This window comes from Pseudophryne corroboree, chromosome 6, assembly GCF_028390025.1.
Source record: "Pseudophryne corroboree isolate aPseCor3 chromosome 6, aPseCor3.hap2, whole genome shotgun sequence".
Taxonomy (NCBI): domain Eukaryota; kingdom Metazoa; phylum Chordata; class Amphibia; order Anura; family Myobatrachidae; genus Pseudophryne; species Pseudophryne corroboree.
The window spans coordinates 349,286,976-349,302,829 of NC_086449.1; the positions used below are offsets into that span (position 1 = coordinate 349,286,976).

The 15,854-nt window shown below is 45.3% G+C and overlaps 1 protein-coding gene across 5 annotated transcripts in view; it reads left to right on the plus strand.

Annotated features, from left to right (window-relative positions):
• The window catches only part of IREB2 (iron responsive element binding protein 2), a 271,408-nt gene that overhangs the window by 58,358 nt on the left and 197,196 nt on the right, over positions 1 to 15,854 (plus strand). For all 5 annotated transcript variants that reach the window (XM_063926565.1, XM_063926564.1, XM_063926562.1 and 2 more), the window contains exons 2-4: positions 2,223 to 2,283; positions 3,465 to 3,554; positions 10,015 to 10,180. In XM_063926565.1, the coding sequence (XP_063782635.1) occupies positions 2,259 to 2,283; positions 3,465 to 3,554; positions 10,015 to 10,180 (281 nt within the window). In that variant the 5' untranslated portion in view covers positions 2,223 to 2,258. The remainder of the gene's footprint in view (positions 1 to 2,222; positions 2,284 to 3,464; positions 3,555 to 10,014; positions 10,181 to 15,854) is intronic.

The window sequence follows — 15,854 nt, forward strand, 5'->3', positions numbered from 1 at the left end:
AAAAACATCTCCAACTAAAATCCAACATCTCCAACTACAGAGCAACATCTCCGAGAATTGAATTACCGTATATACTCGAGTATAAGCCGACTTTTTCAGCACTTTCTTTTATGCTGAAAAAGCCCCCTCGGCTTATACTCGAGTCAGTGCCGGGAAGGAGGGACACGGAGGGCACAGCACGCGCCTCTCCTGTACTGTACCTCTGAAGGCGTTATGGCCCCTCGTGGTCATAAAGACCCTAAACACACTAGTATATCATCATATATCATTCCCCAAACATGCGGACTGGTTGAAGAGTCTAAAGCCGGTAGTAACCAATGTTGGTAGATATTGTAACTGTTTCCTAATTTGTTTTCAACAGAAATTTTACCATTTGAATTGTTTGGTCATAACACTAGACATATTCTGGATATTATTAAAAAAGTTAAGGCCAGTATACATTAGCAGAGATTTGTGCTGAGTGATCTGTCACAGGGCCTAATTCAGACCTGATCGTGGCAGCAACTTTGTTAGCTAATGGGCAAAACCATGTGCACTGTAGGGTGGGGGGTGGGGGGGGGGGGCGGCAGATATAACATGTGCAGAGAGAGTTAGATTTGGGTGTGGTGTGTTCAAACTGAAATCTAAATTGCAGTGTAAAAATAAAGCAGCCGGTATTTACCCTGCACATAAACAATATAACCCACCCAAATCTATCTCTCTGCATGTTATATCTGCCCCACTTGCAGTGCACATGGTTTTGCCCAACTGCTAACAAATTTGCTGCTACAATCAGGTCTGAATTAGGCCCACAGACCGCTCAGCACACATCTCTCCCCCTGGATGAAATGACAAGGGGAAGGGGGGCGCTCATTTCACCCAGCGACTGAAATGAGCGATGTGCTAGGGCCATTCTAGCACCGGTGATAGCGACGCGTGGAAGGGGGGGGGGGCGCATCGCTATCGCTGTGGGGCATACACACAGAGAGATCCGTGCTTAAAATCTAGTCAGATTGCTTAGATTTTAAGAACTGATCTCTCCGTGTGTACCCCACATAAGAGAGAAATAATCCTTTGAGGAAAAATATGGTTGAAGTGCATCATGCAAGACTCTCCTAAGAGACTATTTATATGACAGGCACAAGAGAGACAGATAACATGCTCCAAGGGATATTGTAATGGTTCTTGTATGTACAGGCTGAGAGCATGTTGATGGCAGGGCCCCAATGAGATAATTGAACCCTTGTAGATAATGCTATTAAATAGAAGTGATCTAATCACTAATTGATAACTAAACCAGCTGAACTGATTGAGAAGATAACAGATTCATCCTGTAAATCTCATAAAAACATGGGGAGAAACAGAATCTGAAAGCTGCTTGCTGGTGTAAGGTGATATCTGTACCAGTCACTGATCAGGATTCAATTCTTTTCGCCCCTTTCAACACCTGTTCTGCCCTCAGGGGCATGGTATCATTATTTCAGCTTGCTGCCCTTGGATACCGAGGCACCCAGCCCTTTACATGGCTAAACATGATTACTATTGGCGCGATATGCACGATAACGGGTATCATTTTAGACAAGAGATTGGGCGTGATATATCATTTGAATTCCACCCTATAAATACATGGGGGCAGATGTATTAAGCCTGGAAAAGGGATAAGTGGTAAGTGATAACACACCAGCCAATCAGCTCCTGTCATTTTTCAAACCCCTAATAGTTGCTGTGTGCAACTATTACATTTCCCACACTATGCCGACGGCACGCGTCCAGCATTGCATTTGATTGATTTTACCCCATAGCAGAGAGAGTAGAGCAACTGTTATGCTGAGGCCATTATCCATTATGGGCTGAACGACAGAAGTTGTCCAGTGTGGTGTATGGCTGGGGACACTGAGCCAGCAGCGTGGCGAGTGCAGCTAGTCTGCAAGGGGACTCGCACCGCTCGCCTTGCTGTGGGAATTCTGCCAGACGGGATGCTTCTGTTGGGATACTGACAGTCTGTATCTCGCCCGGCGGGATTACGTATGTAATCCGGTACGTTAGTACTTGTAGATGCTATTTGAGCTACTCGAAAAATCCAGTATGGCTTCATAAACAAATTGACCAGCTGTAATTCACCAATAATAGTATGTGTTAAGGTTCCCATATTGAAGTAATATTATATTTTAGGTTAAATATGGTAAGCATTTAGCCATAAATAGACTTCTTTATTTTCATTTTTGTATGTTATATCTGCTTAGGTTGGTGACTGCTATGATCAAGCAGATAAGAGGAAGATGGGTTATCCAGCTAACCTTAAAGGTACTCCTTAAACATACAGGTTAAGTTTCCCATATCCAAAATTCCAAAATACAGAATTTTTGGAGCATGACTGAGATAGTGACACCTTTGCTTTCTGATGGTTCAGTATACAGAAACTTTGTCTAATGCACAAAATTGTTAAAAATTAGCGCTTGCCCTTGGCTTCGCTCGTGTGGATGTCTGATATTGCTCAGCGGAACTAATTTTACAAAGACAGTAGTGCCATCTAATATTGCAATGTATTTTTTATATTGTACACATCATAAAATTTGTTTGTAAACAATATGTGCAGTTTTTACTTCAGGGATTAACACAAAAACATGCTTCGGGCTACTAACTTGTTAACAAGCCACGTAAAGCTGCTCATGAGAGAAGCAGCTAGTCCTGAGATCTACGCCTGCAGCCCCTAGCGTTTGCCCCAGGTGTCAAGCGTCTGGTGTTTCCTTTATTCCTCTTCTCCCCGATGTCACATCGAGATCATACATACCTCAGTTTCTTTCTAGGTCACAAAGCTATACAATAGTGAAAATGCAATCCACATTTATCCTGTAGTTTTTGCGTAATGCTGGAACAGACAGACAATTCCCAGACTTTTTTTTTTATTTTTTTATCTCCATTGTTCATAAACAGTCCCTAGAAGTATATTCACAAATAAATTGCTATGTACAGTCACAACCCTCACAGTTTTATCTGTATAGATGTAAAAAATTACCCTCAAACTGTGTATAAGGTGTATATCCTATATAATAAAATGCTAACACTGCTTTTCACCTCTATAGGGTAAATTCAAGTGTTTTGCGCGCCGGCGACCACTAGATAGTGCCTGGAGGAGCAATTCAATTTTTGCTCCATTCAGGGGCGCACAGCCATCAGCGCTGATATTACGGTTACGTTGCTCTGTTATTTTGATGGGCTGGTAACTAGTGAAACATACAGTAAATGCATTCTTTGTTTAGACTTTGGTACCATTCCCAAGATATCTCATTAGGGTATGCAAGTATTCCAAAATACAGAAAAATCTGATATCCGTAACACTGCTGGTCCCAAGCATTTCGGATATGGGAGACTCAACCTGTACTATTTTGTGGTATGAAAAACACAAGTGTCCTTATGTGTTTACTTAAAATGTGTATATACCATTATACCATTACCTGTAAAACATTTTTCTCATCTTTCATTAGAGAGCCCCTTTAAATACTTGGTGGAGCCTCTTGAGTGCAGTCCTGACAAGATGTTCTTTAATATATCTAAACTGCAGGCCTCAGACTACGGTGAGTGAGTTGTCTTAAAGGATTTTTAAATATGTCCTCTTTGTTGTGTGTGTGTTTTTTCTCTTACGTCCTAGAGGATGCTGGGGACTCCGTAAGGACCATAGGGATAGACGGGCTCCGCAGGAGACATGGGCACTTTAAGAAAGACTTTAGGTATGGGTGTGCACTGGCTCCTCCCTCTATGCCCCTCCTCCAGACCTCGGTTTACTACTGTGCCCGGAGGAGACTGGGTGCATTACAGGGAGCTCTCCTGAGTTTCCTGAAAGAAAGTACTTTGTTAGGTTTTTTTATTTTCAGGGAGCCTGCTGGCAACAGACTCCCTGCATCGTGGGACTGAGGAGAGAGAAGCAGACCTACTTCTGTGAGTTTCAAGGCTCTGCTTCTTAGGCTACTGGACACCATTAGCTCCAGAGGGAGTCGGAACACAGGTCTCACCCTGGAGTTCGTCCCGGAGCCGCGCCGCCGTCCTCCTCACAGAGCCGGAAGATAGAAGCCGGGTGAGTATGAGAAGAAAGAAGACTTCAGAGGCGGCAGAAGACTTCAGATCTTCACTGAGGTAACGCACAGCAGTTAAGCTGTGCGCCATTGCTCCCACACAGCACACACAAACGGCAGTCACTGTAAGGGTGCAGGGCGCAGGGGGGGCGCCCTGTGCAGCAATATAACCTCAATTTCTGGCAAAAGAAGATATATATACAGCTAGGCACTGTATATATAAAGAGCCCTTGCCAGTTTTTTATATATTTTAGCGGGACAGAAGCCCGCCGCTGAGGGGGCGGGGCTTCTTCCTCAGCACTCACCAGCGCCATTTTCTCCACAGCACAGCGCTGAGAGGAAGCTCCCCGGACTCTCCCCTGCTTATCCACAGTGAAAGAGGGTTTTAAAGAAAGGGGGGGGCACATAATTTGGCGCAAAAATAAAGATTACAGCGCTATCTGGGTAAACATATTGTGTGTTTTTTTCCTGGGTCATATAACGCTGGGTGTGTGCTGGCATACTCTCTCTCTGTCTCTCCAAAGGGCCTTGTGGGGGAACTGTCTTCAGATAAGAGGATTCCCTGAGTGTGTGGTGTGTCGGTACGCGTGTGTCGGCATGTCTGAGGTAAAAGGCTCTCATAGGGAGGAGGTGGAGTTAATGACTGTGGTGTCTCCGTCGGCAACACCGACACCTGACTGGTTGGATATGTGGAATGTTTTAGTGCTAATGTGAATTTATTGCCGAGGGAATGTACAGGCGTCAAACCCTGCCTTTCCCCTATGTCACAGGGACCTTCGGGGTCTCAAAAGCGCCCACTATCCAGAATAGTAGACACTGACGCCGACACGGATTCTGACTCCAGTGTCGACTACGATGATGCAAAGTTACAGCCAGAATTGGCAAATAGTATTCAATATATGATTATTGTAATAAAAGAGGTTTTGCATATCACAGAGAAACCCCCTGTCCCTGACACGAGGGTACACATGTATAGGGTAAAGAAACCTGAGGTAACCTTTCCCCCATCTCATGAACGAGTTATTGAAAAGGCTTGGGAATCTCCAGACAAGAAACTGCAGATTCCCAAAAGGATTCTTAGGGTGTATCCTTTCCCGACTAAGGACAGGATACGATGAGAATCTTCCCCAAGGGGGAAAAAAGCGTGGACACGCTTATCCAAAAGAGTAAAGCTGCCATCCCAAGATATGGCTACCCTCAGGGATCCTGCTGATCGCAAACAGCAGGCTACCTTAAAGTCCATTTACACACATTCTAGTACCTTACTCAGACCGGCAATAGTGTCAGCTGGAGTTGTAGCGCTGTAGCAGCGTGGATAGGTACCTTATCGACGGAAATTGATACCCTGGATAAGGGTACCATTTTATTGACCCGGGGTCATATTAACAATGCTGTCTTATATATGAGAGATGCTCAGAGACATTGGCCTACTGGGTTCTAGAGTCAACGCTATGTCGATTTCTGCTAGACGAGTCCTATGGACCCGGCAATGGACAGGTGATGCCGCCTAAAAGAGGCATATGGAGGTTTTACCTTACAAGGGTGAGGAATTGTTTGGGGAAGGTCTCAAGGACCTGGTCTCCACAGCTACATCTGGTAAATCTAAATTTTTGCCTTATATTCCCTCACAGCCTAAGAAAGCACCACATTATCAGATGCAGTCCTTTCGGTCGCAGAGAAACAAAGTACAAGGTGCTTCCTTTCTTGCCAGAGGTAAGGGCAGAGGAAAGAAGCTGCACAACACAGCTAGTTCCCAGGAACAGAAGTCCTCCCCGGCCTCTACAAAATCCACCGCATGACGCTGGGGCTCCGCTAAGGGAGTCCGCCCCAGTGGGGGCACGTCTTCGAATTTTCAGCCACATCTGGGTTCACTCACAGGTGGATCCCTGGGCAATAGAAATTGTTTCTCAGGGTTACAAGCTGGAATTCGAAGAGGTGCCTTCTCGCTGGTTTTTCAAATCGGCCCTGCTGACTTCTTTCCCAGAAAGGGAGATAATGGTAAATGCAATTCACAAATTGTATCTTCAACAGGTGGTGGTCAAGGTTCCCCTACTTCAACAAGGGAGGGGATATTACTCAACCCTGTTTGTAGTCCCGAAACCGGACGGTTCGGTCAGACCCATTTTAAATTTCAAATCCCTGAACCTATACTTGAAAAGGTTCAAGATGGAATCGCTCAGGGCGGTCATCGCCAGCCTGGAAGGGGGGGATTTTATGGTATCTCTGGACATAAATGATGCTTACCTTCATGTTCCCATGTATCCACCTCATCAGGCGTACCTGAGATTTGCGGTACAGGATTGTCATTACCAATTCAGACGTTGCCGTTTGGGCTTTCCACGGCCCTGAGAATTTTCACCAAGGTAATGGCGGAAATGATGGTGCTCCTGCGCAAGCAGGGTGTCACAATTATCCCGTACTTGGACGATCTCCTCATAAAAGCGAGATCAAGAGAGCAGTTGCTGAACAGCATCTCACTTTCACTGAAGGTGTTACAGCAACACGGCTGGATTCTCAATATCCCGAAGTCACAGTTGGTTCCTACGACTCGTCTGACCTTCTTGGGCATGATTCTGGATACAGACCAGAAAAGGGTTTATCTTCCGATAGAAAAAGCTCAGGAACTCTGACTCTGGTCAGGAACCTATTGAAGCCAAAACAGGTGTCAGTGCATCACTGCACTCGAGTCCTGGGAAAGATGGTGGCATCATACGAAGGCATTCCCTTCGGCAGGTTCCATGCGTCACATCTACAAATTCATCAGTTGATCACCCTGTCCCCCAGAGCCAGGGTATCTCTCCTGTGGTGGCTGCAGAGTGCTTACCTTCTAGAAGGCCGCAGGTACGGCATTCAGGACTGGATCCTGGTGACCACGGACGCGAGCCTCCGAGGTTGGGGAGCAGTCACACAGGGAAGAAACTTCCAAGGTCTTTGGTCAAGTCAAGAGACTTGTCTTCACATCAACATCCTGAAACTGAGGGCCATATACAACGCCCTACGTCAAGCGGAGACCTTACTTCGCGACCAACTAGTTCTGATCCAGTCAGACAACATCACCGCAGTGGCTCATGTAAACCGCCAAGGCGGCACAAGGAGCAGAGTGGCAATGGCGGAAGCCGCCAGGATTCTTCGCTGGGCGGAAAATCATGTAAGCGCACTGACAGCAGTGTTCATTCCGGGAGTGGACAACTGGGAAGCAGACTTCCTCAGCAGACACGACCTGCATCCAGGAGAGTGGGCACTTCATCAGGAAGTCTTCGCACAGATTGCAAGTCAGTGGGGACTGCCCCAGATAGACATGATGGCGTCCCGCCTCAACAAAAAGCTACAGAGGTATTACGCCAGATCAAAAGACCCTCAGGCGGTAGCTGTAGACGCCCTAGAGACACCGTGGGTGTTCCAGTCGGTCTATGTGTTTCCTCCTCTTCCTCTCTTACCCAAGGTGTTGAGAATAATAAGAAAAAGAGGAGTGAGAACAATTCTCATTGTTCCAGATTGGCCACGAAGGACCTGGTATCCGGATCTGCTGGAAATGCTCACAGAAGATCCGTGGCCTCTTCCTCTACGACAGGACCTGTTGCAACAGGGGCCCTGTCTGTTCCAAGACTTACCGCGGCTGCGTTTGACGGCATGGCGGTTGAACGCAGGATCCTAGCGGAAAAAGGCATTCCGGATGAGGTCATTCCTACGCTGATAAAGGCTAGGAAGGACGTGACAGCTAAACATTATCACCGTATATGGCGAAAATATGTTTCTTGGTGTGAGGCCAGGAATGCTCCTACGGAAGAATTCCATCTGGGCCGTTTCCTTCACTTCCTACAGACTGGAGTGAATTTGGGCCTAAAATTAGGCTCCATTAAGGTTCAGATTTCGGCCTTATCCATTTTCTTTCAAAAAGAATTGGCTTCTCTCCCAGAAGTACAGACTTTTGTGAAGGGAGTGCTGCATATTCAGCCTCCTTTTATACCTCCGGTGGCGCCTTGGGACCTTTAACGTGGTGTTGAGTTTCCTTAAGTCGCACTGGTTTGAACCACTTCAAACGGTGGAGTTAACATGACCACCTTCCAAGTGAGATATTTTATTAGCCTTGGCTTCGGCTAGGCGAGTGTCGGAATTGGCGGCTTTGTCTCATAAAAGCCCCTATCTGGTTTTCCATATGGATAGAGCGGAATTGCGGACCCGTCCTCAATTATTGCCTAAGGTGGTGTCGTCATTTCATATGAACCAACCTATTGTGGTGCCTGTGACTACGCGAGACTTGAAGGATTCCGAGTCCCTTGATGTAGTCAGGGCTTTGAAAATTTACGTGGCCAGAACGGCTAGTGTCAGAAAAACAGAAGCACTGTTTGTCCTATATGCAGCCAACAAGGTTGGCGGCCCTGCTTCAAAGCAGACTATTGCTCGCTGGATCTGTAACACGATTCAGCTGGCGCATTCTACGGCAGGATTGCCGTTACCTAAATTGGTTTAGGCCAATTCCACTAGGAAGGTGGGCTCGTCTTGGGCGGCTGCCCGAGGGGTCTCGGCACTACAACTATGCCGAGCTGCTACTTGGTCGGGTTCAAACACCTTTGCAAAGTTCTATAATTTTGATACCCTGGCTGAGGGAGGACCTCCTGTTTGCTCAATCGGTGCTGCAGAGTCATCCGCACTCTCCCGCCCGTTTGGGAGCTTTGGTATAATCCCCATGGTCCTTACGGAGTCCCCAACATCTTCTAGGACGTAAAGAGAAAATAAGATTTTAAACCTACCGGTAAATCTTTTTCTCTTAGTCCGTAGAGGATGCTGGGCGCCCGTCCCAAGTGCGGACTACTTCTGCAAGACTTGTATATAGTTTTGCTTACATAAGGGTTATGTTATAGTTTCATCGGTCTTGGACTGATGCTATGTTGTTTTCATACTGTTAACTGGTTAGTATATCACAAGTTATACGGTGTGATTGGTGTGGCTGGTATGAATCTTGCCCTTGGATTAACAAAAATCCTTTCCTCGTACTGTCCGTCTCCTCTTGGCACAGTTTCTCTAACTGCGGTCTGGAGGAGGGGCATAGAGGGAGGAGCCAGTGCACACCCATACCTAAAGTCTTTCTTAAAGTGCCCATGTCTCCTGCGGAGCCCGTCTATCCCCATGGTCCTTACGGAGTCCCCAGCATCCTCTACGGACTACGAGAAAAAGATTTACGGTAGGTTTAAAATCTTATTTTTTTTATGCTTACATTTAATAGAACTCTTGTTTATTTTGCAAGATAGTGACTAATTATTAGTTAGTGACTAACTAATAAGGCTATTTGCGCTCGACAGTTACAAACCATGAGATACTAAAGCTGATAATGTTGAGGTGCAAGAATGTATTCTCCCAATACTATGCTTGGCCCATGGAGACAGAAAACACTTCATACATAGTTATGTGTTTAAGTATTCAATTTGGCCAAATTAGAGAGAGATCCTGTCAAAATTGCCCATTTTAAGTGTGGTCCATATATTGTTAAGAAAAAAATTCAGCTCAACATGGTGGTCTTAAATACATACAGTGCAGCTTATATAGCTTAGGATTCCTCTCTGCACTGTATGTACTTGAGAAACCAATGTTGAGCTGAATTTTTTTAACAATGTATCTATTGAAAAACCCTGGAGTGCCGTGTTTTTTTAGTCAGGTCACCACATGTCTATTAGGAACTATTTACAATATAACAAGGGCACGCAGGTAGCTGTTAGCAAATCATTTGGAGTGCCAGATTGTATGTAATTTTTTTTTTCTCATAGAGACCGCACTCACCAGTCTTCTTTATTTAGTACATTGTAGAGTTTATGTACTCACATGACGTCTTAGTAGCATATGTCGACATTTCGGGCCACACGAGACCCAGAAACTGAGTTTTCTGTCATTATACCATGCCATTTTATAAATATATATAAAACAAATGTTCTGTGTGGTTGTGTTTATAATGGTGCTTGTCTTCCTACAGATGCCTTGCCTTACTGTATCCGTGTGGTGCTAGAATCTGTAGTGCGTAACTGTGATGGTGTCTTAGTGAAACAGGAAGATGCCATGAATGTTTTGAAATGGAAGACCAACCGTGAATGCCAAGAAGTTCCGTTCCTACCAGCCCGTGTAGTTCTGCAGGATTTCACGTGAGCGTGGCCTTTTTTTCGTCTCTCGTAATCATGTTAGAGTGACATAACTAATTATGAGTGGAAATCCTATGGAGGGGATAATGCTGTGAACTAAAGCCCTCTCTATTATTGTAAAATCCCTTGTACTTACACTTGCTCTCTGTGGCCAGGATGTAATGAAGTCCAAGTTTGGCGCCCGTGATGGATGCCAGCCAAACTCTGACGTGTTTTTTTTTTTTTTTAAGGGGCAATGATGTACAAGGCTAAACCATGCCTTTCTACATGATTGCCCCTTTAAAAAAAAATGTCAGAGTTCAGCCGGCAACCCGCATGGCCGCCGACCTCTGACTTCATTACATCTCGGCTCTTATGTGGTCATCATGAAGTCTGATTTACCAATTACAGAGTAATTTTTGTTAAACTTCCCATTACTTTATCAATAACATCATTGTATAAACTCTACAGTAAAAGTTCAATTACTGTTTTGTTTGCAGTACATTATAGCTATAAAAAAGGCTCCTTTTTACACTCCTCTTGCATAACTGTTTCTTATAAATTGCAACTCATCAATTCTTATCTGTATTTCCACATGGCTGTCACCAATTATAGACGAGACGGGATGTGCTCACTTTGCCACCCCCTCTCTTCTCCACCAAACTTTTATTAGTTGATTTTGGGTTCCTTTACCGTCGGCAACCTCCTGTTCCTGACCGCTGCTACTGGTGTCACTGGGTTGAAAACGGGACCGATGGGGAATGAGTACAGTTTAATTATTATCTGAAGGTCACAGGAATGCAGCATGGGATAGGTATCATGCGGAATGTTGTTTGTAGTTCTTATTTGTCCTTACGAGGACTGTTGTAAATAAACCTGTGGTACTGCTGGTCCTCCTGAAGTACAAGATGCTACACACCCTTTTTGGGCTCTGCTGCCCATTTTTATCAAGCTCATAAACGCAGGCAGGACTCTGTGCAGTCCAGTCCCCTCTCCAGCCTGACCCCAATATATCTGGACTGGGTCATAATGTGTTATTAATTAATGCATCAGTGGGTAGCATAGGGATCAATTAATTATGTAATTTTGGATGTAAACTGAAATCTTCAATTTAGGGATTGTAAATGCTTGTACATTCGGCTAAAGACTGTGTTGTCATTGTATTACCTTCCCTTTAGATCAAATTCTCAATCAGTAAAGTTTTGTCTCAAAATGCTGCACAAGCATGCTGTCTTCTGGCATTTGTTTCCACAAAACAATTAAGGGGCAGATTTATTAAGCCTGGTGAAGTGATAAAGTGAATGGCTGGTGCGTTATCACCTATCAGCTCCTAATTTCCATGTTACAGGCTGGGTTTGAAAAATGACAATTAGGAGCTGACTGGCTGGTGCGTTATCATCTTCCACTTTATCACTTCACCAGGATTAATAAAGCTGCCCCCCAGTTTGTTGTGGGCTGCATCCTTTATTTCTTAAGAAGTAGGACAGAAAATACTTTCTGGGGCACTCTTTTATTAAATTAGTAAAATAAAAATTACATTTATTGATATGCATTAAGTGTCATATTTTTTTGTTACATAGAACCAAAAAACATATTTTATAAAAATAGACAGTACAGAAAATACAATCTGAAAGTATGTTTGTTGTTCTTCACAATAATTGTGAAGTGTAAACAGATTGTATAATTTATAGAGCGAAAACACAAAATAAGAGATACAGAGATTAAAGAGATCTCTGAAAAAAATGGTGAATGTGACAGCCAGAAATATTGAATAAATCACGTTTTGAACAGTGTGAGTGTCCCGTTAATCATACTTTGTATTCTGGCTGTATTTCTTGGTACATTTATATGAAGCAAAACATCATACCGTGGACATAGGCAAAAATATTTTAAAACAGGTTGTATCAATATGAAGGCATATACTTCCTAACAAAAAGAAATCGGCACACAAAAAATATCGCGTAGATGCTAGGGCATATAACTTATGTTAATAAATTGATGCAAAAGCACTGGGTAGTGTTAACAGCAGTTTGTATATATCACTCCATGTAATGGTGTACTAGCTTCAGTAAGCAAGATTTAGAGTTAGTAGAGGTCTCTCTTTGCCCATACCCAATTTTACGGTCCCCCTGTGTGTCACTATGGACAGTGAACAGGAGGATGAGATTATGGGAGATGAGCTAGAGGTGAGCGAAAATAGTTTAGGAAGGGATCTGCTCTTGTGCTGCAAAACACACAGTCTAACCTGTTAGCGTAAAATGCTAGTGCAGGGTGATAAGGTGACTGCTGCACAATGAGAGTCCCCTAGACAGTGCAAAATAAATATTAGACTCAAGATATAGAGTTAGAGATTAGAGATACAGATTAGTTTTCTCTATCGTCCTAGTGGATGCTGGGGTTCCTGAAAGGACCATGGGGAATAGCGGCTCCGCAGGAGACAGGGCACAAAAAGTAAAGCTTTAGGATCAGGTGGTGTGCACTGGCTCCTCCCCCTATGACCCTCCTCCAAGCCTCAGTTAGATTTTTGTGCCCGGCCGAGAAGGGTGCAATCTAGGTGGCTCTCCTAAAGAGCTGCTTAGAAAAGTTTAGCTTAGGTTTTTTATTTTACAGTGAGTCCTGCTGGCAACAGGATCACTGCAACGAGGGACTTAGGGGAGAAGAAGTGAACTCACCTGCGTGCAGGATGGATTGGCTTCTTGGCTACTGGACATTAGCTCCAGAGGGACGATCACAGGTACAGCCTGGATGGTCACCGGAGCCTCGCCGCCGGCCCCCTTGCAGATGCTGAAACGAGAAGAGGTCCAGAATCGGCGGCAGAAGACTCCTCAGTCTTCTTAAGGTAGCGCACAGCACTGCAGCTGTGCGCCATTTTCCTCTCAGCACACTTCACACGGCAGTCACTGAGGGTGCAGGGCGCTGGGAGGGGGGCGCCCTGGGAGGCAAATGAAAACCTTTTTTGGCTAAAAATACCTCACATATAGCCTCCGGGGGCTATATGGAGATATTTAACCCCTGCCAGAATCCGTTAAGAGCGGGAGACGAGGCCGCCGAAAAAGGGGCGGGGCCTATCTCCTCAGCACACAGCGCCATTTTCCCTCACAGAAAGGCTGGAGGGAAGGCTCCCAGGCTCTCCCCTGCACTGCACTACAGAAACAGGGTTAAAACAGAGAGGGGGGGCACTAATTTGGCGTTAGAAATATATATAAAAGATGCTATAAGGGAAAACACTTATATAAGGTTGTCCCTATATAATTATAGCGTTTTTGGTGTGTGCTGGCAAACTCTCCCTCTGTCTCTCCAAAGGGCTAGTAGGTCCTGTCCTCTATCAGAGCATTCCCTGTGTGTGTGCTGTGTGTCGGTACGTGTGTGTCGACATGTATGAGGACGATGTTGGTGAGGAGGCGGAGCAATTGCCTGTAATGGTGATGTCACTCTCTAGGGAGTCGACACCGGAATGGATGGCTTATTTAGGGAATTACGTGATAATGTCAACACGCGCCAAGGTCGGTTGACGACATGAGACGGCCGACAAACAATTAGTACCGGTCCAGACGTCTCAAAAACACCGTCAGGGGTTTTAAAACGCCCGTTTACTTTAGTCGGTCGACACAGACACAGACAGGGACACTGAATCCAGTGTCGACGGTGAATAAACAAACGTATTCCTTATTAGGGCCACACGTTAAGGGCAATGAAGGAGGTGTTACATATTTCTGATACTACAAGTACCACAAAAGAGGGTATTATGTGGGATGTGAAAAAACTACCGTAGTTTTTCCTGAATCAGATAAATTAAATGAAGTGTGTGATGATGCGTGGGTTCCCCCCGATAGAAAATATGGGCGGTATACCCTTTCCCGCCAGAAGTTAGGGCGCGTTGGGAAACACCCCTTAGGGTGGATAAGGCGCTCACACGCTTATCAGAACAAGTGGCGGTACCGTCTATAGATAGGGCCGTCCTCAAGGAGCCAGCTGACAGGAGGCTGGAAAATATCATAAAAAGTATATACACACATACTGGTGTTATACTGCGACCAGCGATCGCCTCAGCCTGGATGTGCAGAGCTGGGGTGGCTTGGTCGGATTCCCTGACTAAAAATATTGATACCCTTGACAGGGACAGTATTTTATTGACTATAGAGCATTTAAAGGATGTATTTCTATATATGCGAGATGCACAGAGGGATATTTGCACTCTGGCATCAAGAGTAAGTGCGATGTCCATATCTGCCAGAAGATGTTTATGGACACGACAGTGGTCAGGTGATGCAGATTCCAAACGGCACAAAGGTGTATTGCCGTATAAAGGAAGAGGAGTTATTTGGGGTCGGTCCATCGGACCTGGTGGCCACGGCAACTGCTGGAAAATCCACCGTTTTTACCCTAAGTCACATCTCTGCAGAAAAAGACACCGTCTTTTCAGCTTCAGTCCTTTCGTCCCTATAAGAGTCATATCTGCCCAGGGATAGAGGAAAGGGAAGAAGACTGCAGCAGGCAGCCCATTCCCAGGAACAGAAGCGTTCCACCGCTTCTGACAAGCTCTCAGCATGACGCTGAGACCGTACAGGACCCCTGGATCCTACAAGTAGTATCCCAGGGGTACAGTTTGGAATGTCGAGACGTTTCCCCTGCGCAGGCTCCTGAAGTCTGCTTTACCAAGGTCTCCCTCCGACAAGGAGGCAGTATGGGAAAAAATTCACGAGCTGTATTCCCAGCAGGTGATAATTAAATTACCCCTCCTACAACAAGAAAAGGGGGTATTATTCCACACTATATTGTGGTACTGAAGCCAGAAGGCTAGGTGAGACCTATTCTAAATCTAAAAAAATTTGAACACTTACAAAGGTTCAAATCAAGATGGAGTCACTCAGAGCAGTGATAACGAACCGGGAAGAAGGGGACTATCTGGTGTCCCGAGACATCAGGGATGCTTACCTCCATGTCCCAAATTTGCCCTTATCACTAAGGGTACCTCAGGTTCGTGGTACAGAACTGTCACTATCAGTTTCAGACGCTGCCGTTTGGATTGTCTACGGCACCCCGGGTCTTTACCAAGGTAATGGCCGAAATGATGGTTCTTCTTCGAAGAAAAGGCGTCTTAATTATCCCTTACTTGGACGATCTCCTGATAAGGGCAAAGTCCAGGGAACAGTTGGAGGTCGGAGTAGCACTATCTCGGATACTGTTACAACAGCAGGGGTGGATTCTAAATATTCCAAAATCGCAGCTGATCCCGACAACAAGTCTCCTGTGCTTAGGGATGATTCTGGACACAGTCCAGAAAAAGGTGTTTCTCCCGGAAGAGAAAGCCAGGGAGTTATCCGAGCTAGTCAGGAACCTCCTAAAATCAGTGCATCATTGCACAAGGGCCATGGTAAAAAAATGGTGACTTCCTTCGAAGCAATTCCAGTCGGCAGATTTCATGCAAGAACTTTTCAGTGGGATCTGCTGGACAAATGGTCCGGATCGCATCTTCAGATGCATCAGCGGATAACCCTATATCCAAGGACAAGGGTGTCTCTCCTGTGGTGGTTACAGAGTGCTCATCTTCTAGAGGGCCGCAGATTCGGCATTCAGTTTTGGATGTTGGTGACCACGGAGGCCAGCCCGAGAGGCTGGGGAGCAGTCACACAAGGAAAAAATTTCCAGGGAGTGTGATCAAGTCTGGAGATTTTTCTCCACATAAATATAGCTAAGG